Genomic DNA, 22,717 nt, shown 5'->3' on the forward strand with positions numbered 1-22,717 from the left:
GAGACTCTGGAAATGTGTTATAAGAATTGATATTGCCCAAGTAAAAAGTTAACAATGTGAAATATAACCATGTGTGTGTTTGTCATACTTTTGTTATAAATAGTTTCCCAGGAAAAGCGACGCATAAATTTACTCATAAGTGTTTGGTTTTATCTGAATTTTTATATCATGTTTATATAGAATAGTTGTGTTGAGCTTTGGACTAATTTGCATACCGTTTTGAGATGAACGAGGCCTCTGTCATGTCAGTTTTTTCGTTAACAGTTTCAAACTCCGTGTGTTTGCCATCATTGTTTATTCTACTGTCTCAAACATGATCTCATAAAATACATATAATGATAGATATTATTTACATTTATAATATTAAATCTACTCTGTGAACACGGTATTATTCCTTTGTCAAATATATCCCCCAGATAGACTGACGGTGTACCCGATTTGCCCCCAGAATGCAAAGCGTTCTTTCATGTTCTATTTTTAGCTCAATTGCCATCCCTCGCTCCATCGCGATCGACTGCGCGTAGCAATTTGGAAGCAGGAAATCCACATCTTTTCCAGTGAGTATTTTGTATAAATCGTCATTTTGGAGGGTGATCCGGGTAGGGAGGCCACAAAGTCCGCTGCAGATTTGAGTTATCGCACAATGGACCGACCACCAATGATCCCGAGGATGTTTCTAGCTGCGAATCAAAATTCAAGGTTCAATCACAAAATCGCATGTTGTGATGGTCGAGTCTTCACCATTTTTGACGATTTTTCGAATTTTCCCACGGCCTTGAAACTCTGTCGACCACCCGACATGATAGGTTTTACATTTACGCAACCGCCCGACCTAACATTGTTTTCTTGTTCTGCGTAAAACAATCGTAAAGCAGTAGATTATCAGTTGCTTAGAGATCTACCGGAAGGTCAGCGAGAGAGTGACCCGATGATACAGGCCGAGCTAGCGTCTTTGTGTAGCCCGGGGGTCGGGCCGGGGCTGGGGGGTCAGCAGCTAGGGTGATGATGTCTTATGGGCTACCGACGCCACCCTAAGGTTACGATAAGGAAGTAGCCTACTTGATATGATCAGTGAGTTATCACTATCCACAAAGACCAAAACAATATTAGTGTGGATTCTCGTGTATAGTAAGTTATTATGGAAAAGTGTTGGGTGGGACCAACTCACTAGTAGGGTATTAGATTTACAACGAGTGATTGTATTTATGTTAATTCTGGTTATAAAATGTTAATGTAAATATCAAGGACCATTTGTGTATAATTTGAGTCCAAATAATAGCACATTGGAGACAGATGCATAACCGCTGGCCCGTTTAGGTTTATACTTCAACCTCAATAACTATGTAAAGCTTGGATCAAAGGCAGGACTCACATCTGTTTGAGATTCTTTATCTATTATAGACTTAATAATGTGACATTTTCATCATAGATTATCCTAGTATTAACTCCATTTACATTATAAATTCATTGAAAATTGGACAGTACATGCCATGACATACTTGTAATTAATGTTACACTGAGGAATAGAGAGATTTGATTTTGTATAAATATCAACATCCCAACGCAGATGTGTAGCAAGCAAAGGGTTGTAAAGTTTGTACAAAGTCTGTGGTTGGAAAGGAATCAAACCATAAGAGTATCTCATCTACATGACATCATGTCTATTCCTGCCTTTGATTACATCAAACTTGAGTCTGTTCAAGTTTCTTTAGCTTTTCTAATCTAAGCTTTTATCTTACCTAAGCTTTTATCAATGCATAATATCACATATGCTATCATGGTTAGAAGAGATGACTAGTATCTAAGTCATATTATTTAAGCCTTTTTGACTGAAAAGAAATTGACGCCACAAAGTAGACAATCCCACAAATAACATGGGTGAGACCTTCACTACATATCATCACCATGTCAGTTTGCTTCCAAACACTTGTGTTTACATATCAAAGTTTAAGGAATGATCTGTCAGTACTAGCCATGGTAGTTGCCTGTTAATGAACAAATCCTACCTATCACCAACTTGACCATTGATCATATTACTATATCATTACGCATGCATGTCAGATTCAGTAACAAAATGCTATTTCCCATGTATGTGCTGCAGTATGTTGATTGGTTCTGTCTATATGGACCATGATGCTTTGCATAGACTTAATCATTCCCAAGATAAAGAAGACAGTTGGTCTCATTTTTAAGATAGCAAAACACCTGATGTCTTTTTTCATGTAAACCGTGTACGCCTTAGAAAGCTTTGATCTTTTCTTATGCTTAGGACATGTTAAGTAAATGTCTGAATTATTTCTGATTTACAGTGTGTGCAATTGTTTTCTTTCAGTATTTCTTGCACATTCTACACCAGGGTCTGTTATTGGTGGAGACCCTCGAATGTCCGGATATACCCAGGTTCAAGATAACGACTGGTTCGTTACGTACAAAAGTCTGAGATAATCATTGGTACATTATGTACAGAGGCCTGAGATAACCAGTGGTACATTATGTACAGAGGCCTGAGATAAGCAGTGGTACATTATGTACAGAGGTCTAAGATAACCACTGATACATTATGTACAGAGGCCTGAGATAACCAGTGGTACATTGTGTACAGAGGCCTGAGATAACCATTGGTACATTATGTACAGAGGTGTGAGATAACCAGTGGTACATTATGTACAGAGGTGTGAGATAACCACTGATACATTATGTACAAAGGTCTGAGATAACGAGTGGTACATTATGAACAGAGGTCTGAGATAACCATTGGTATATTATGAACAGAGGTCTGAGATAACCAGTGGTACATTATGTACAGAGGTCTGCGATAACCACTGATACATTGTGTACAGATGTCTGAGATAATCATTGGTACATTGTGTACAGAGGTCTGAGATAACCAGTGGTACAATTTGTACAGAGGTGTGAGATAACCACTGATACATTGTGTACAGAGGTGTGAGATAACCAGTGGTACATTATGTACAGAGGCCTGATATAACCAGTGGTACAATTTGTACAGAGGTGTGAGATAACCACTGATACATTGTGTACAGAGGTGTGAGATAACCACTGATACATTATGTACAGAGGTCTGAGATAACCATTGGTACATTATGTACAGAGGTCTGAGATAACCAGTGGTACATTATGTACAGAGGTCTGAGATAACCACTGATACATTATGTACAGAGGTCTGAGATAACCATTGGTACATTATGTACAGAGGTCTGAGATAACCAGTGGTACATTATGTACAGAGGTCTGAGATAACCAGTGGTACATTATGTACAGAGGTCTGAGATAACCAGTGGTACATTATGTACAGAGGTCTGAGATAACCACTGATACATTATGTACAGAGGTCTGAGATAACCATTGGTACATTATGTACAGAGGTCTGAGATAACCAGTGGTACATTATGTACAGAGGTCTGAGATAACCAGTGGTACATTATGTACAGAGGTCTGAGATAACCAGTGGTACATTATGTACAGAGGTCTGAGATAACCAGTGGTACATTATGTACAGAGGTCTGAGATAACCACTGATACATTATGTACAGAGGTCTGAGATAACCATTGGTACATTATGTACAGAGGTCTGAGATAACCAGTGGTACATTATGTACAGAGGTCTGAGATAACCAGTGGTACATTATGTACAGAGGTCTGAGATAACCAGTGGTACATTATGTACAGAGGTCTGAGATAACCACTGATACATTATGTACAGAGGTCTGAGATAACCAGTGGTACATTATGTACAGAGGTCTGAGATAACCAGTGGTACATTATGTACAGAGGTCTGAGATAACCAGTGGTACATCATGTACAGAGGTCTGAGATAACCAGTGGTACATTGTGTACAGAGGTGTGAGATAACCAGTGGTACATCATGTACAGAGGTCTGAGATAACCAGTGGTACATTGTGTACAGAGGTGTGAGATAACCAGTGGTACATTATGTACAGAGGTCTGAGATAACCAGTGGTACATTATGTACAGAGGTCTGAGATAACCAGTGGTACATTATGTACAGAGGTCTGAGATAACCACTGATACATTATGTACAGAGGTCTGAGATAACCATTGGTACATTATGTACAGAGGTCTGAGATAACCAGTGGTACATTATGTACAGAGGTCTGAGATAACCAGTGGTACATTATGTACAGAGGTCTGAGATAACCAGTGGTACATTATGTACAGAGGTCTGAGATAACCACTGATACATTATGTACAGAGGTCTGAGATAACCAGTGGTACATTATGTACAGAGGTCTGAGATAACCAGTGGTACATTATGTACAGAGGTCTGAGATAACCAGTGGTACATCATGTACAGAGGTCTGAGATAACCAGTGGTACATTGTGTACAGAGGTGTGAGATAACCAGTGGTACATCATGTACAGAGGTCTGAGATAACCAGTGGTACATTGTGTACAGAGGTGTGAGATAACCAGTGGTACATTATGTACAGAGGTCTGAGATAACCAGTGGTACATCATGTACAGAGGTCTGAGATAACCAGTGGTACATTGTGTACAGGGGTCTGAGATAACCACTGATTCATTATGTACAGAGGCCCGAGATAACCAGTGGTACATTGTGTACAGAGGTGTGAGATAACCAGAAATACATTATGTACAGATGTCTGAGATAACCAGTGGTAGATTATGTACAGAGGTCTGAGATAACCAGTGGTACATTATGTACAGAGGTCTGAGATAACCAGTGGTACATTATGTACAGAGGTCTGAGATAACCACTGATACATTATGTACAGAGGCCTGAGATAACCAGTGGTACATTGTGTACAGAGGTGTGAGATAACCAGTGGTACATTGTGTACAGAGGTGCGAGATAACCACTGATACATTGTGTACAGAGGTCTGAGATAACCAGTGGTACCTTATTAACAGATGCCTGAGATAACCATTGGTACATTATGTACAGAGGTCTGAGATAACCAGTAGTACATTATTTACAGAGGTCTGCGATAACCACTGATACATTATGTACAGAGGTCTGAGATAACCAGAAATACATTATGTACAGATGTCTGAGATAACCAGTGGTACATTATGTACAGAGGTCTGAGATAACCAGTGGTACATTATGTACAGAGGTCTGAGATAACCAGTGGTACATTATGTACAGAGGTCTGAGATAACCACTGATACATTATGTACAGAGGCCTGAGATAACCAGTGGTACATTGTGTACAGAGGTGTGAGATAACCAGTGGTACATTGTGTACAGAGGTGCGAGATAACCACTGATACATTGTGTACAGAGGTCTGAGATAACCAGTGGTACCTTATTAACAGATGCCTGAGATAACCATTGGTACATTATGTACAGAGGTCTGAGATAACCAGTAGTACATTATTTACAGAGGTCTGTGATAACCACTGATACATTGTGTACAGAGGTCTGAGATAACCAGAAATACATTATGTACAGAGGTCTGAGATAACCAGTAGTACATTATTTACAGAGGTCTGCGATAACCACTGATACATTATGTACAGACGTCTGAGATAACCACTGATACATTGTGTACAGAGGTCTGAGATAACCATTGGTACATTATGTACAGAGGTCTGAGATAACCAGTGGTACATTATGTACAGAGGTCTGAGATAACAACTGATACATTGTGTACAGACGTCTGAGATAACCACTGATACATTGTGTACAGAGGTCTGAGATAACCAGTGGTACATTGTGTACAGAGGTCTGAGATAACAACTGATACATTGTGTACAGAGGTGTGAGATAACCAGTGGTACATTATGTACAGATGTCTGAGATAACCAGTGGTACTTTATGTACAGAGGTCTGAGATAACCAGTGATACATTATGTACAGAGGTCTGAGATAACCAGAAATACATTTTGTACAGACGTCTGAGATAACCAGTGGTACATTATGTACAGAGGTGTGAGATAACCAGAAATACATTTTGTACAGAGGTCTGAGATAACCAGTGGTACATTATGTACAGAGGTCTGAGATAACCAGTGGTACATTGTGTACAGAGGTGTGAGATAACCAGTGGTACATTATGTACAGATGTCTGAGATAACCAGTGGTACATTATGTACAGAGGCCTGATATAACCAGTGGTACATTATGTACAGAGGCCTGATATAACCACTGGTACATTATGTACAGAGGTCTGAGATAACCAGTGGTACATTATGTACAGATGTCTGAGATAACCATTGGTACATTATGTACAGAGGTCTGAGATAACCAGTGGTACATCATGTACAGAGGTCTGAGATAACCAGTGGTACATCATGTACAGAGGTCTGAGGTAAACAGTGGTACATTGTGTACAGGGGTCTGAGATAACCAGTGGTACATTATGTACAGAGGTCTGAGATAACCAGTGGTACATTATGTACAGAGGTCTGAGATAACCAGTGGTACATTATGTACAGAGGCCTGATATAACAACTGATACATTGTGTACAGAGGTGTGAGATAACCACTGATACATTATGTACAAAGGTCTGAGATAACGAGTGGTACATTATGAACAGATGTCTGAGATAACCACTGGTACATTATGAACGGAGGTCTGAGATAACCAGTGGTACATTATGTACAGAGGTCTGAGATAACCACTGATACATTGTGTACAGATGTCTGAGATAATCATTGGTACATTGTGTACAGAGGTCTGAGATAACCAGTGGTACAATTTGTACAGAGGTGTGAGATAACCACTGATACATTGTGTACAGAGGTCTGAGATAACCAGTGGTACGTTATGAACAGAGGTCTGAGATAACCAGTGGTACATCATGTACAGAGGTGTGGGATAACCAGTGGTACATTATGAACAGTGGTGTGAGATAACCAGTGGTACATTATGAACAGAGGTCTGAGATAACCAGTGATACATTATGTAGGTAGGTCTGAGATAACCAGTGGTACATCATGTACAGAGGTCTGAGATAATCACTGGTACATTATGTACATGAGGCTAAGATAATCACTGGTACATTATGTACATGAGGCTAAGATAATCACTGGTACATTATGTACATGAGGCTAAGATAATCACTGGTACATTATGTAGTCAAGGCCATTAGTTCTTGATGTGCGGCTCTACACAGGTAGACACATCTTCCCGAGGCAAGAGAGTTAACTGACTTTAAAAGTCCAGTTTCCGCCCTTGCCGAACTAGGCTTGAATTACTGGACTTGATCGTAGCAGGTAGACAAGGCCATCAGGTGCTTCATGTGTCTCTCTACACAGGTAGCCAAGGCCATGAGGTGCTTCATGTGTCCCTCTACACAGGTAGACAAGGCCATGAGCTGCTTTATGTGTCCCTCTACACAGGTAGACAAGGCCATGAGGTGCTTCATGTGTCTCTCTACACAGGTAGACAAGGCCATGAGGTGCTTCATGTGTCTCTCTACACAGGTAGACAAGGCCATGAGGTGCTTCATGTGTCCCTCTACACAGGTAGACAAGGCCATGAGGTGCTTCATGTGTCTCTCTACACAGGTAGACAAGGCCATGAGGTGCTTCATGTGTCTCTCTACACAGGTAGACAAGGCCATGAGGTGCTTCATGTGTCTCTCTACACAGGTAGACAAGGCCATGAGGTGCTTCATGTGTCTCTCTACACAGGTAGACAAGGCCATGAGGTGCTTCATGTGTCCCTCTACACAGGTAGACAAGGCCATGAGGTGCTTCATGTGTCTCTCTACACAGGTAGACAAGGCCATGAGGTGCTTCATGTGTCTCTCTACACAGGTAGACAAGGCCATGAGGTGCTTCATGTGTCTCTCTACACAGGTAGACAAGGCCATGAGGTGCTTCATGTGTCCCTCTACACAGGTAGACAAGGCCATGAGGTGCTTCATGTGTCTCTCTACACAGGTAGACAAGGCCATGAGGTGCTTCATGTGTCTCTCTACACAAGTAGACAAGGCCATGAGGTGCTTCATGTGTCTCTCTACACAGGTAGACAAGGCCATGAGGTGTTCATGTGTCCCTCTACACAGGTAGACAAGGCCATGAGGTGCTTCATGTGTCCTTCTACACAGGTAGACAAGGCCATGAGGTGCTTCATGTGTCCTTCTACACAGGTAGACAAGGCCATGAGGTGCTTCATGTGTCTCTCTACACAGGTAGACAAGGCCATGAGGTGTTCATGTGTCCCTCTACACAGGTAGACAAGGCCATGAGGTGCTTCATGTGTCCCTCTACACAGGTTGACATGGCCATGAGGTGCTTCATGTGTCCCTCTACACAGGTAGACAAGGCCATGAGGTGCTTCATGTGTGTCTCTTTGCACCCAGTTATGTATCTAGGTTTGTCAGCATCATAACCCTGCTCTATGGTTTCACCAAAGTGGTAAACATCTGAGACCTGCATCATTTTGAGCTTTCCTCCCACACCTTGATATAACTGAAATACTGTTTAAACAGCATAAACCCAACTCGCAGGGAAATTTAACTGATGCATGCAACAGGGTGGTCAGGTAGCCAAGTTGTTAAAGCATTCGCTCGTCACACCAAAGACCCCGGGTTCGATTTCCGACATGGGTACAATGTGTGAAGCCCATCTCTGGTGTCCCTTGCTGTGATATTGCTGGAATATTGCTAAAATATTCTTTTGCTTTTCTCACTTTTGCTTACAACAACATTCACTCACTTCATTGTGTTCACTGTTTCATAAGTCTTGTTATTTTAGAGCTTGTTTCTTATGAGTTGAATTTATTTACATCCAATTTGAATATGGGTACAGATAATAAGGGGGCTTGAGGTAGGGAGTGGGTAGTTCATGACGAAGGGAAGTGGAATGGGGACAGGTAGTTCATGATGAATTGAAGTGGAGTAGGGGACAGGTAGTTCACGATGAAGGGAAGTGAGGTGGGGGACAGGTAGTTCATGATGAAGGGAAGTGGGGAGGGGACAGGTAGTTCATGAAGAAGGGAATTGAGGTGGGGGACAGGTAGTTCATGATAAAGGGAACTGGGGAGGGGACAGGTAGTTAATGATGAAGGGAAGTGAGGTGGGGGACAGGTAGTTCATGATGAAGGGAACTGGGGAGGGGACAGGTAGTTCATGATGAAGGGAAGTGGGGAGGGGACAGGTAGTTAATGATGAAGGGATGTGAGGTGGGGGACAAGTAGTTCATGATAAAGGGAAGTGAGGTTGGGGACAGGTAGTTCATGATGAAGGGAAGTGGGGAGGGGACAGGTAGTTCATGATGAAGGGAAGTGGGAAGGGGACAGGTAGTTCATGATGAAGGGAAGTGGGGAGGGGACAGGTAGTTCATGATAAAGGGATGTGAAGTGGGGGACATGTAGTTCATGATGAAGGGAAGTGGGTAGGGGACAGGTAGTTCATGATGAAGGGAAGTGGGGAGGGGACAGGTAGTTCATGATAAAGGGAACTGGGGAGGGGACAGGTAGTTCATGATGAAGGGAAGTGGGGAGGGGACAGGTAGTTCATGATAAAGGGAAGTGGGGAGGGGACAGGTAGTTCATGATGAAGGGAAGTGGGGTAGGGGACAAGTAATTCATGATGAAGGGAAGTGGGGAGGGGACAGGTAGTTCATGATAAAGGGAAGTGGGGAGGGGACAGGTAGTTCATGATGAAGGGAAGTTAGGAGGGGACAGGTAGTTCATGATAAAGGGATGTGAAGTTGGGGACAGGTAGTTCATGATGAAGGGAAGTGGGGAGGGGACAGGTAGTTCATGATAAAGGGAAGTGAGGCGGGGACATGTAGTTCATGATGAAGGGAAGTGGGGAGGGGACAGGTAGTTAATGATGAAGGGATGTGAGGTGGGGGACAAGTAGTTCATGATGAAGGGAAGTGGGCAGGGGGACAGGTAGTTCATGATAAAGGGAAGTGGGGAGGGGACAGGTAGTTCATAATGAAGGGAAGTGGGAAGGGGACAGGTAGTTCATGATGAAGGGAAGTGAAGTGGGGGACAGGTAGTTCATGATGAAGGGAAGTGGGGAGGGGGACAGGTAGTTCATGATAAAGGGATGTAAAGTGGGGGACAGGTAGTTCATGATGAAGGGAAGTGGGAAGGGGACAGGTAGTTCATGATAAAGGGATGTGAGATGGGGGACAGGTAGTTCATGATGAAGGGAAACTGGGTAGGGGGTGGGTAGTTCATGATGAAAGGAAGTGGGGAGGGGACAGGTAGTTTATGACAAAGGGAAGTGGGGTAGGGGACAGGTAGTTCGTGATAATGGGGACTGGGGAGGGGACAGGTAGTTCACGATGAAGGGAAGTTGGGTAGGGGACAGGTAGTTCATGATAAAGGAAACTGGGGAGGGGACAGGTAGTTCATGATAAAGGGAACTGGGGAGGGGACAGGTAGTTCATGATAAAGGGAACTGGGGAGGGGACAGGTAGTTCATGATAAAGGGAAGTGGGGAGGGTACAGGTAGTTCATGATGAAGGGAAGTGGGAAGGGGACAGGTAGTTCATGATGAAGGGAAGTGGGGAGGGGACAGGTAGTTCATGATAAAGGGATGTGAAGTGGGGGACAGGTAGTTCATGATAAAGGGAAGTGGGGAGGGGACAGGTAGTTCATGATGAAGGGAAGTGGGAGGGGACAGGTAGTTCATTATAAAGGGATGTGAGGTGGGGGACAGGTAGTTCATGATGAAGGGAAACTTGGTAAGGGACAGGTAGTTCATGATAAAGGGAAGTTGGGAGGGGATGGGTAGTTAATGATGAAGGGAAACGGAGTAGGGGACAGGTAGTTCATGATGAAGGGAAGTGGGGTAAGGGACAGGTAGTTCATAATAAAGGGAAGTGGCGTACGGGACAGGTAGTTCATGATAAAGGGAAGTGGGGTAGGGGACAGGTTGTTCATGATAAGGGGAACTGGGGAGGGGACAGGTAGTTCATGATAAAGGGAACTGGGGAGGGGACAGGTAGTTCATGATAAAGGGAAGTGGGGTAGGGGACAGGTAGTTCATGATAAAGGGAAGTGGGGAGGGGACAGGTAGTTCATGATAAAGGGAAGTGGGGTAGGGGGTGGGTAGTTCATGATGTAGAGACCTGTTGTCAAATGTCTGGAATCAGCTCCTTTGAACTCCAGGTCTGTAATAGTATGCATTATCTTAACATGCTTAAGGTGGAGTATGACTGGCCCATTATATGACTGTATTGATTATGCTGCCCATGTGGTGATCAATATACTCTGAGTGGTTGTTCAAACGTTGTTTTTGTGGTTATTTAGTATTGCTTAACATGCATGCTCACATATATTTTGACTTTTCCATTCAGGCCAACTAACAGTCGTTTGATGAGTGGACTAGCTCGACAACACTGGCTCATGTGAGACTTGATCAGGCAGCCAGTTTACTACCATTCCCCTTGTGTGTTGCTGTTACCCGTGTATGTTAGACGCTTGCAGTGAAAGTAGTAAACTGTCTACATGATGGTGTAACATCTCCTTCTTCTGCTTCTTGCAGGCATATTTTGATGCACGACAAGACCGGATCAGTCACTCTGGACGGACTACCGGGACTCCCCCCTCCCAGGATGCCTTCCCAGCCGATGCCCAGTCCCATGGACCGGGAACACGGCATGGGGTGAGTGCACTCTCCTTCGCTCTCACACCTACGTACCCGCTTGCCACAGCAACCTGGTGATGATTGCTTGCTGTTGATACAAGTGTAAACCTGGACAGGTGGAATAGGGTCCATTCTACTCGCTAAAATAAATTAGTTATGACTGGTTTAATTACACCTACCACCACCCACACAGCCACCCCTACCCAACCCTAGCATTTTTGACAGTCAAATATTGCAAAATGCGTTGTAATTAGCTTTTCAAGTTCACAACTAAACATAACCGCTACAAACCTAGTTGGCAGCATATCAACATTGTCACCTCCTATTGTTGAAACCCTTGATTATATTGATAAAACTAAAATTATTTTCAAATCATCAACTGTCATCTCACCTGCACATTTATTACAAGCAATGTCAAACCATCTCACATCAATTGACATTTTTTAAAGTGTCTCTGAGATGTCCAGAAGGTGATGTGACCAGTTTTCGTGGTGTATGTCACAAGACTGCTTGCATTCTTTCAAGCACTGTGAAACATGTTTATTAGATTGTCAAAGTTATTTTGTTACTAAATATGAGAATGCCCCAAAATTGAGGTCGTTCTGACGTGAACCCTAAATGGGATGTCCTCAGATCTTTGTTTAGCGGTAGCAAGAACTAAGATCTGATTTTAATGAGATTGAAATTGATATGAATCATTTTTCCCCAGTTCTTTCAAACATACATGATATGTTCAATCCAAGTTTCTGCATACTTGAATAATTAAATATTCGTTGTGTTCATTGAATCGTTCTGATTAGCTGAATTGGTCACGTGTTATTGCATTCATTTCCCAATTAAGCCACGCCCACTACGCCATTCTAACCCACATTTTTCCAAGTGTGTCTTCACGTTCTCAGGGACGTTATGTTTGAATCTGGCAGTAACTGACCATGTTATTTGAAACAGCTGCCTTCTCCCGGACATATTTGTTCTGGTTCGTTACAGTCTTTCTGTTGCACTTATTCTCACCATTTGCCTTGGTTGGCAGGTCCAATGAACATTGTTTTGATCCTACTCTCCGTTGATTGGCTGCTGACTTTGTAGGCGTATAGGCATGTCAAGTTATGTGCATAAATTAAACAATCACCTGATTCCTGTCATGCCAGTCTGTATTCCAACACCTGAAATGTTTATCAATGTCATCATTTTTGTCTGCTGTGATATATACAACTTTGGGGTTAAAATATTGTAGATAAAACATGTTTCTTTGTCAAATTATATATGTTTTAAGCATTGACTGTGTATTTTTTTCGGTTCATTGAGTTATGAATAAAAAAAACAATGTGCAAACTTTTGTAAGAATCCGCGTAACAGTTTGCACATGGGCTTTTCGATTCAAACCTCAACATGCTCAATAACCTGAAAAAATACACAGTCAGTCCTTAACTGGATTATATTGTGCATAGTGAGGGAGTCCCAAGTAACAAACTACAGCCATGAGTCCTGTGTGTGGTTTACTGTGTCTGTATCACACACGCCATGAGTCCTGTCTATGGTTTACTGTGTCTGTATCGCACACACCATGAGTCCAGTCTATGGTTTACTGTGTCTGTATCGCACACGCCATGAGTCCTGTCTATGGTTTACTGTGTCTGTATCACACACGCCATGAGTCCTGTCTGTGGTTTACTGTGTCTGTATCATTATGCCATGAGTCCTGTCTATGGTTTACTGTGTCTGTATCACACACGCCATGAGTCCTGTCTATGGTTTACTGTGTCTGTATCGCACACACCATGAGTACTGTCTATGGTTTACTGTGTCTATCACAAACGCCATTAGTCCTGTCTATGGTTTACTGTGTCTGTATCGCACACGCCATGAGTCCTGTCTATGGTTTACTGTGTCTGTATCGCACACGCCAAGAATCCTGTCTAAGGTTTACTGTGTCTGTATCACACACGCCATGAGTCCTGTCTATGGTTTACTGTGTCTGTATCGCACACACCATGAGTCCTGTCTATGGTTTACTGTGTCTATAACACACGCCATGATTCCTGTCTATAGTTCCGGTGTCTGTTTCACACACGCCATGAGTCCTTTCTATGGTTTACTGTGTCTGTATCACACACGCCATGAGTCCTGTCTGTGGTTTACTGTGTCTGTATCGCACACGCCATGAGTCCTGTCTATGGTTTACTGTGTCTGTATCATTATGCCATGAGTCCTGTCTATGGTTAACTGTGTCTGTATCACACACGCCATGAGTCCTGTCTATGGTTTACTGTGTCTGTATCGCACACACCATGAGTCCTTTCTATGGTTTACTGTGTCTATCACAAACGCCATGAGTCCTGTCTATGGTTTACTGTGTCTGTATCGCACACGCCTTGAGTCCTGTCTATGGTTTACTGTGTCTGTATCGCACACGCCATGAGTCCTGTCTATGGTTTACTGTGTCTATCACACACGCCATGATTCCTTGGTTTACTGAGTCTATCACACACGCCATGAGTCCTGCTGTGGTTTACTGTGTATGTATCGCACACGCCATGAGTCCTGCTATGGTTTACTGTGTATGTATCGCACACGCCATGAGTCCTGTCTGTGGTTTACTGTGTATGTATCGCACACGCCATGAGTCCTGCTGTGGTTTACTGTGTATGTATCGCACACACTTTCATGATGTTCATGTCCCATATACTTGTTCAGTTTACCTGTACTGAAGTACACTGATCATGTGTACTTGCCCTAAGTTCCACACACTTAGGAGTATTTGTCCCTAATCACTTTCAGGTCCCAACCAAATCAAGACGATGCTTTTGAGAGTTTTTGCTGTTATGGTGATGTGACTGATATAATCATTTTGTATGGATTTCAGGTGAACATGGTTAATATGTTGATAAAGACAGTGTGGAGGGTCTGAAGCTACCTCATGATAAGCAAGGAGGGGTTGGGGTGGTGTTGCCATGGTTACACAAATTGCAGTTTACCATCTCATCCAACGTCCAGTGTATCACACTTACATATGTACCATTAACATTGATTGAAGGGTTCAAGTAATATGTGTTTTCATACTGACAAACACCTGCAGACGGAATCCTGAATAATTTATTATGGTCACAACAAGCGTGTGTGAAGAACCACCATTGCAGCTCTGCAGTGTCCTACTTTGTCCCAGACTGTTTACCTGTAGTTTGTAGAATGACAGGGCATTATATTTTATGAGGTGTGAGCCGAGTTATTGTATTTACCCTTTTTACTGACAAAACTTACTGATGGTGACAGTGTGTATAATTATTAATACCATGATTAACCATGCAAATTGAGTAGCAGCTCATTGACCAACACGTCCATCAGTGATTTAGAGATTGAAATAACTACCATGTAGGCTTTTGCCATTAGAAAGTAATCATGATTATCAAAGAGATGCATTTGGATTGATGAAATGTGTATCAGGTTTGATCCTACTCATAGATTAGTGACACTGTCTAAGCGCTTAGATGATCGTACTCCCATACTTTAACATAGGCTTACAAACGTCGTAGTGCTAAGATCGCTTTGTGAAAGTGGGCCCTGGTGGCCTATATAGTGACATTGTCTGTATACAGACCCATGTCCTGGTGGTCCATATGGCGAGACTGCTTGTATACTGACACACATCCTGGTGGTCAGCATGGCGACACTGTCTGTATACTGACACACATCCTGGTGGTCAACATGGCGACACTGTCTATATACAGACGCACATCCTGGTGGTCAGCATGGCTACACTGTCTGTATACAGACACATGTCCTGGTGGTCAGCATGGCAACACTGTCTGTATACAGACACATGTCCTGATGGTCTGCATGGCAACACTGTCTGTATACAGACACATGTCCTGGTGGTCAGCATGGCGACACTGTCTGTACACAGACACATATCCTGGTGGTCAGCATGGCGACACTGTATACAGACACACGTCCTGATGGTCTGCATGGCAACACTGTCTGTATACAGACACATGTCCTGGTGGTCAGCATGGCAACACTGTCTGTACACAGACACACGTCCTGATGGTCTGCATGGCAACACTGTCTGTATACAGACACATGTCCTGGTGGTCAGCATGGCAACACTGTCTGTACACAGACACATGTCCTGATGGTCTGCATGGCAACACTGTCTGTATACAGACACACGTCCTGATGGTCTGCATGGCAACACTGTCTGTATACAGACACATGTCCTGGTGGTCAGCATGGCAACACTGTCTGTACACAGACACACGTCCTGATGGTCAGCATGGCAACACTGTCTGTATACAGACACACGTCCTGATGGTCTGCATGGCAACACTGTCTGTATACAGACACACGTCCTGATGGTCAGCATGGCAACACTGTCTGTACACAGACACACGTCCTGATGGTCTGCATGGCAACACTGTCTGTATACAGACACATGTCCTGGTGGTCTGCATGGCAACACTGTCTGTATACAGACACACGTCCTGATGGTCTGCATGGCAACACTGTCTGTATACAGACACACGTCCTGATGGTCTGCATGGCAACACTGTCTGTATACAGACACACGTCCTGATGGTCAGCATGGCGACACTGTCTGTACACAGACACACGTCCTGATGGTCTGCATGGCAACACTGTCTGTATACAGACACACGTCCTGATGGTCAGCATGGCAACACTGTCTGTACACAGACACACGTCCTGATGGTCTGCATGGCAACACTGTCTGTACACAGACACATGTCCTGATGGTCAGCATGGCTACACTGTCTGTATACAGACACATGTCCTGGTGGTCAGCATGGCAACACTGTCTGTATACAGACACACGTCCTGATGGTCAGCATGGCAACACTGTCTGTACACAGACACATGTCCTGGTGGTCAGCATGGCAACACTGTCTGTATACAGACACATGTCCTGGTGGTCAGCATGGCAACACTGTCTGTACACAGACACATATCCTGGTGGTCAGCATGGCAACACTGTCTGTACACAGACACATGTCCTGATGGTCAGCATGGCAACACTGTCTGTACACAGACACATGTCCTGGTGGTCAGCATGGTGACACTGTATACAGACACATGTCCTGGTGGTCAGCATGGCGACACTCTCTGTATATGGACACACGTCTACCAGGTGTACCAGTGGAAATAAATGTTCATGTTGAGCTTGATGCTGTTTGGTGTAATGAGATGTTGTTTGTCAGCTTGAAGGCAGGAGTGTGTCTGGAGGTGGCTTATCAAGGCAAATGGTAATTGGAACAGCTGGAAGCAGTGCACACCTTTCACACACCACTATCAGTGATAGGTGGTCTGCTGCTCGACAGTCTCGGGAGACCCAACTCTCTGGGACTGTGAATTACTGTTCATTGTGTAGACAATGACTGAATATGTTGTGTGCGATCAACCCAGTTATACATCAGTTGTTGGATAAATATTGATGGACTTACATGAAGAATTCAACACATGCATACTCCCAATGTAGTGAAATCAAAGAAAAATTACACAAAGCAACCAGAAAATGTTTATTTTATATGAGACCGCCTCTGGTCCTATGGTAGAGCGTCCGCCCAGAGCGCGGAAGGTCCGTGGTTCGATCCCTGGCCAACTAGAAAAACATGGTACTTGTTACCCTGTCTGGGGCTCAGCAATAAGGGGCTAAAACAAGAACTGGTCGGCTCGGAGTCAGTATACTGTGTCTGAGTGGGGTATTCATGTTATACTGTGGCATGGTATCTCAGTGAGCTAGCACTATAAATCGGCATCAGTCCGGACTAGTACAAGAAGCCACACACACACACATGTGCATGCACATCGCTATATAAGTGCAATAATCTTGGACGCGACGTTAAGCCCAATTTCACCTCACCTCACCTGTTAGAGATATAAGTTGCTTTTCAAAATATTATTTTGACTTTGACATAGAATTTATAAAGATCTGGCTCAAAATTTAGACATTTTAGTTGCGGAATTTATTCTGGACAAAGAAGATGCTCAACACAAAAGAAGAACCCAAAGTAGTGTTAGTGTGTTAGTGTGTGTGTGTGTTAGTGTGTGTGTGTGTTAGTGTGTGTGTGTGTGTGTGTGTGTGTGTGTGTGTGTGTGTGTGTGTGTGTGTGTGTGTGTTAGTGTGTGTGTGTGTGTGTGTGTGTGAGTGAGTGAGTGAGTGAGTGAGTGAGACAGAAACTAGAGAATACAGTCAAGTCTAACACAAGTAACAGTGAAGCTCAGTTCTACTTGTCAACTGGAGACTTGTATGGCTTGCAATTCAGGGATGCTGCATCCTAGTTTTTGTTTCTTGTCATATCATAACTATCAAGGAATGAAAATAAATAAACTATTACCACAGTTGAGGGAGGATAAGATACGGATGAACAGCTTCTTTATTCCAATTTGGAGCGGTTGGAGTAGGTTCTAACACCATGGTAACCCTTGACTGATAGTTAGATTTGTCATTGATTGGTACACATTGGAAACATCTTTTCATCACAAACATACCTCTATATGTTTCTATGGTTCGCATTTCTTTTGGTGGTAGGTATCCTTCAGTGTGAAGTTGAGAAAAGTGATATTTTCATTGCAGTGAACATTATAACACTTTGACGGAACTATTGTCTTCCAAGAGTTACCTCCCCACAGATTATTTCCTCACAAAGTGTCTAGCCCCAACACAAACTGTTAACTTCCTATTTACTATGTTTACGTTAGTTCCACATCAACATGGCAAAATAATGACAGATGGTCACTTATGGAGTTAATGTTGCTTCTTGCTATTTGTTATTCTCTTGAAAATGTTTCGTTATAAACTGTTATTTTCTCATTTAACTCCTCAATCGAGACTTTCGTTTCGCAAAGTGCGCATTTTGGTACATGACCAGAGTGTATTCCTTCACTTCCAACAGTGGTCATGTAGATTTTTTAAGAATTTGCAAACTGCAACAGGACTCCAGTTCAGTGCAGTTGCAGCAGCAATGAGCAAGGGAGGTAACTCTTCCATCCTTATCTGTAGGGTGATCAGTTGAGGACATTCTAAGATTTGCACTTCTGTGTGCCAACTTGCATCGGTTGATACTTCATCCTCAAGAAAGAACACTGGGACTTTAATATAGATGCTCATTGTTTCTGCTAACAGTTTTAACTCAACATAAGTTGTATTAGGATTCAAGAAGTTTACAAATAAGATTTTGATAATATTATAAGACCCTCAACTTTGTATCTTGATTCAATATTTATTATGGCACAGATACTTTCAGTGTGTTAGGATAGTTATGGAGGCTAGGAACAACAGGTTTAAGAAAATCCAGCGTTCGGCAATTATCAGGATTATGGTCATTTTTGTTGCATCACACATTTTTGCAGAACTTGTTGGAGGGAAGAAAATTGACTACCATATTTTCTTGAGTATAGTGCACACCCATGCTTAGTGTGCACCACCTGTAAGGGGTGCAGTAACTTTTGGGAAAAGAATGAGCATTTTGCGCAATTGTGTGGTATAGCTTAAAAATTCAGCGGGTGATCGGACAGGAGATAATAAACTTGGTCAATGAAAATTTGACATTTTGCAATAAATCATCACTAGACATGATGACTTGCCATTTACATCGTATTTCCTGTTCTGCCCCCAAACCCCCCTAGAATGCTTCACATCTACGGTGCCAGCAGCTACTGCATCCAAGGGGATCCCAGGCTTTTAGGGCTTATCTGCATCATGATTACTGCATGTATTTGTCTTGTAAATGAAGCTGGAAACAGGTATCAGAGGTACTCAAATTTTCTTCAGATCCTTTTGTGATTCAGTTAAAAATGCCCAATAGTATGACTAAGACAAATTTTGATGCAATCATAGAAAGAAATTGTATCCTAAACTATAATTTTACCAGCAATAATATATTATGATATTGTCAAATTTTAGTTGCAGCTTTGCTATATATGTTTGAAAAACTAATAATCGTAAGCTGAGCACTTTGGTGTATTGACAGATATGTATTAATGTTTTGTTATCTGCGCCATTTGCATTAATCACAGATGCCACAGATAAAACCAATGACCATGGCAGCAAGATGTCTGCAGCTTCTTCTCTTCTGAGTTAATTTTGGTCTGGGTTAAGGATCAATGATGCCTGATTAATTTGTCAAACTATGATGTATGATGGAGCACTGTACATGTTGTATTGATTTTGTTGATGATTTAAAACAAAAATCTGAGTAATAACTACATTTTGCAACATGTGGGAGGAAATAATATCAGTAATAATTTTTTTACTTTTTCCACTTTTGATGAAAGTAGGGCCTCTGGATCCTTGATCCTACAAATGAAACCAATTTAATGGTGTTCTAATAATGCGCTCAATGAGTGAAGGTTGAAATATGCTTTGTTCCATGTAAAACAGATATGATAAAGAGGCAGGTAGTTTTCCTATTCAACTGGCAATTTGGTTGTTTTCTGTCCAGTCAACATGATAAAGCATGATAAAGCCTGATTATATATTTATTAGCTGGCAACCTATGAGGTCTGGATTATCTGTCCTGAACTTTCATTTAGGTTATTGTATATTTATACTCGATGTACTTTTATAAGAAGAGACTTTGAAATGTCAACCCACACCAGCGATGGTATCCTGTTCAGATGACGCAGTATGACGTCTACTTCAACTAAAGTCCTTGTGAATCTCAAAAATGCACGAACAAATATTGTTTGTTATAACACATGATTTTTCTATTTTAATAAGTACTGTTTCCAATTTCTCTACCTGCTTTAATATTTCATATGTCAGACCTTTATTACTGACTTGCTCATCAAATGAAATTGACAATTTCACCATGTTTTAGTGGGTTTAGATGTATCGGTCCTTTTTGAGATGATCTTCTGCTGCATTTTTTATATGCTTAAAGACGTACAGAAGCAGCTGTCTGCTCATCGAAGCATAATTGCAGTTTTCCCATAACAGTATGAACAGAGGATAATTTGTTCTATAAATAATTCTGATGTCATGCGAAATAATCAGTGATAGTCATGTCATATCAAAAAGATTCTAACAATAGCAGGTCTTACTGACAAGTATGATACCTCTCTAAAACAGAGAGGGCATAGGTGATTGGGAATGTGATTTGTTGTGTTGCTGCCTGGTCCTGCTGATCAGTGTTCTTATCCCAAATAGGGCCCAGGGTGGCACAGTCGTCTAAGGTGCAGCAGTTAGCTGTGCATCCCCAGGGCACGCCAGAAACCTATTGTTGTGGGTTCGAATCCTGATTATGTTTCTTGGTTTGACAGCACCATACCCGTGTGCAGGGTTTCACCAAAGTGGTAAACGTCTGAGACCTGCATCAATTCATCTTTCCTAAGACATTAAGCTGACACACCGTGGAATACTGTTCAGAGCAGCATTAAATCCAATTCACTAAGTCACACACATATCCCAAATGGTCCCAGCTATGATCCTTGGTCTTGTCAGCATCACAGTGGGCTAAGCATCTACGACTGCATCCACTTTTATCACGTGTTTATCCCACATTCTATCATGAATTTGGGAAATACATACTCTGTCATGAATTTTGGAAATACTCAATTCTGATTGATCAGTCAGAGGTATCAAATTGCAATAACCTGATTCAAACAACCAATTTGACAACCGTATCACCGAGGAAGATAATATTAATAGCAAAGTTCTTCTTTCTCTGTCATTGATAGTTTTAAATAATTATATGTACACTTATTAGGTTATAAAATCAGATTTGCTGTAACTACAATAGTTATAGTGTGTGTGGCAGTATGATTTGTGCAGAAAACATGGTAGAAATCTGAGAGAATGTATTTCAAGTTTGGGGGACATCAGAGAGCTTGAAATTGTGCGCTTTTCTAAGCTGACTGTGACGTCATATTTTCTGTCACAATGAACAGTGTCACGTCATAATCGTGACATGCAGTGTAGAACTAAACCTTGCAGAGCTTGCTTACTCTTCTTTAGGGGTGCCAGCTTCACGCTGGCTTACGAACTTGATGAAAAATGATTTGCACATTACGCCATTATTTCTTAAATGGCTTTTAAGTATTAACAGTGTTTTCTGAATTGAACAATTCAAAACTATTCATGCCGCTTCACATAACACTTTTGCTGAACCCACTGACTGAAAACACTGTATGTGTTTCTCGTAATTAATTCATTAGCCCTGTGATATGGCTTAGAAACTTTTTAACAGTGTTGAGTGGAGATTACCCACATATTCGGTCACATGCCCCCTCACATGCCCCATCAAATGCTTGCTCTAATGCTCACTCAAATTCTTGCTCACATCATGCTCAAATTCCCTCTTGTGTTTATTGTGTAGTGACAGGAGATATAGGGAACTAGTATTTTTGTGTTTCCTGCTTCATGCCTCAAATGTGTGTACGACAAGAGTAAATTGGTTTCATTCCATCTCTTACTTGACGGATTAGTTATATCATAATTCAATGGAGCATATTATCATGTTGTCCCATTACGTCTTTGTTACATTCGTCTCTCTCCATACACAAAGCATTATGAAAGGATAGGGGTGAAAGACACATGTGTTCTAATTAAGTGTCATGCGCCAGTTAAGAAGCTGGAGTCTTAGGCTTTAACACAACCTAATTATGTATTAAGATTAAAGTTCTCTTCAGGGATTCTGGTGTGTGTTGTAGTCAGACAAGTGTATTGGTGATCATTAGTGTCTCGTCCTCACAAACCCCTCTCCTCCTCCCCCTTTACCCTCCCGTCTTCCACCTCCCCTCCCCAAAGTGGTTGAAGACATCTGCACGGCTAATGCGCTTCGTGTGCTAATAGGCTCCGCATTAAGAGGGGTTAATAAATAGACACATTCTGTGAATAACCCAGATTTATAGATTTGCTGACTGATGCCAGTAGAGTATCGAACACGCACAAAGGCCGAACAATAACCATGACAACAGTCACATGACCTGAGCCTAGTGACAAAAGGCATCGAAGCCATGCTTGAGTTGGGAGAATCTGTGTGTAGATAAAGTTTACTTCATTAGCTGGTCAATGACAACCGACTTGGATTTGAAATGAACGCCTGTTTGATGGTTTTAACCAGTACATGCCGACAGCAGTTGTGAATTTCAAGCCTTTTCCTTTTAAAGAATTTTGTGGACATTTTTTTAGCCTATTAGG

General features: G+C 42.2%; 1 protein-coding gene across 7 annotated transcripts in view; it reads left to right on the top strand.

Annotated features, from left to right (window-relative positions):
* Positions 1 to 451: 451 nt before the first annotated feature.
* The window catches only part of LOC124111698 (LIM domain-binding protein 2-like), a 58,795-nt gene continuing 36,529 nt past the window's right edge, over positions 452 to 22,717 (top strand). For 4 of the 7 annotated variants that reach the window (XM_046471459.2, XM_046471460.2, XM_046471465.2 and 1 more), the window contains exons 1-2: positions 562 to 699; positions 11,464 to 11,583. In XM_046471459.2, coding sequence (XP_046327415.1) covers positions 644 to 699; positions 11,464 to 11,583 — 176 coding nt within the window. In that variant the 5' untranslated portion in view covers positions 562 to 643. The other 3 variants (XM_046471462.2, XM_046471464.2, XM_046471467.2) reach the window with 3 other exon arrangements.

Source organism: Haliotis rufescens, unplaced genomic scaffold (assembly GCF_023055435.1).
Source record: "Haliotis rufescens isolate VD_foot unplaced genomic scaffold, xgHalRufe1.0.p SCAF_12, whole genome shotgun sequence".
NCBI classification, from domain to species: Eukaryota; Metazoa; Mollusca; class Gastropoda; order Lepetellida; family Haliotidae; genus Haliotis; species Haliotis rufescens.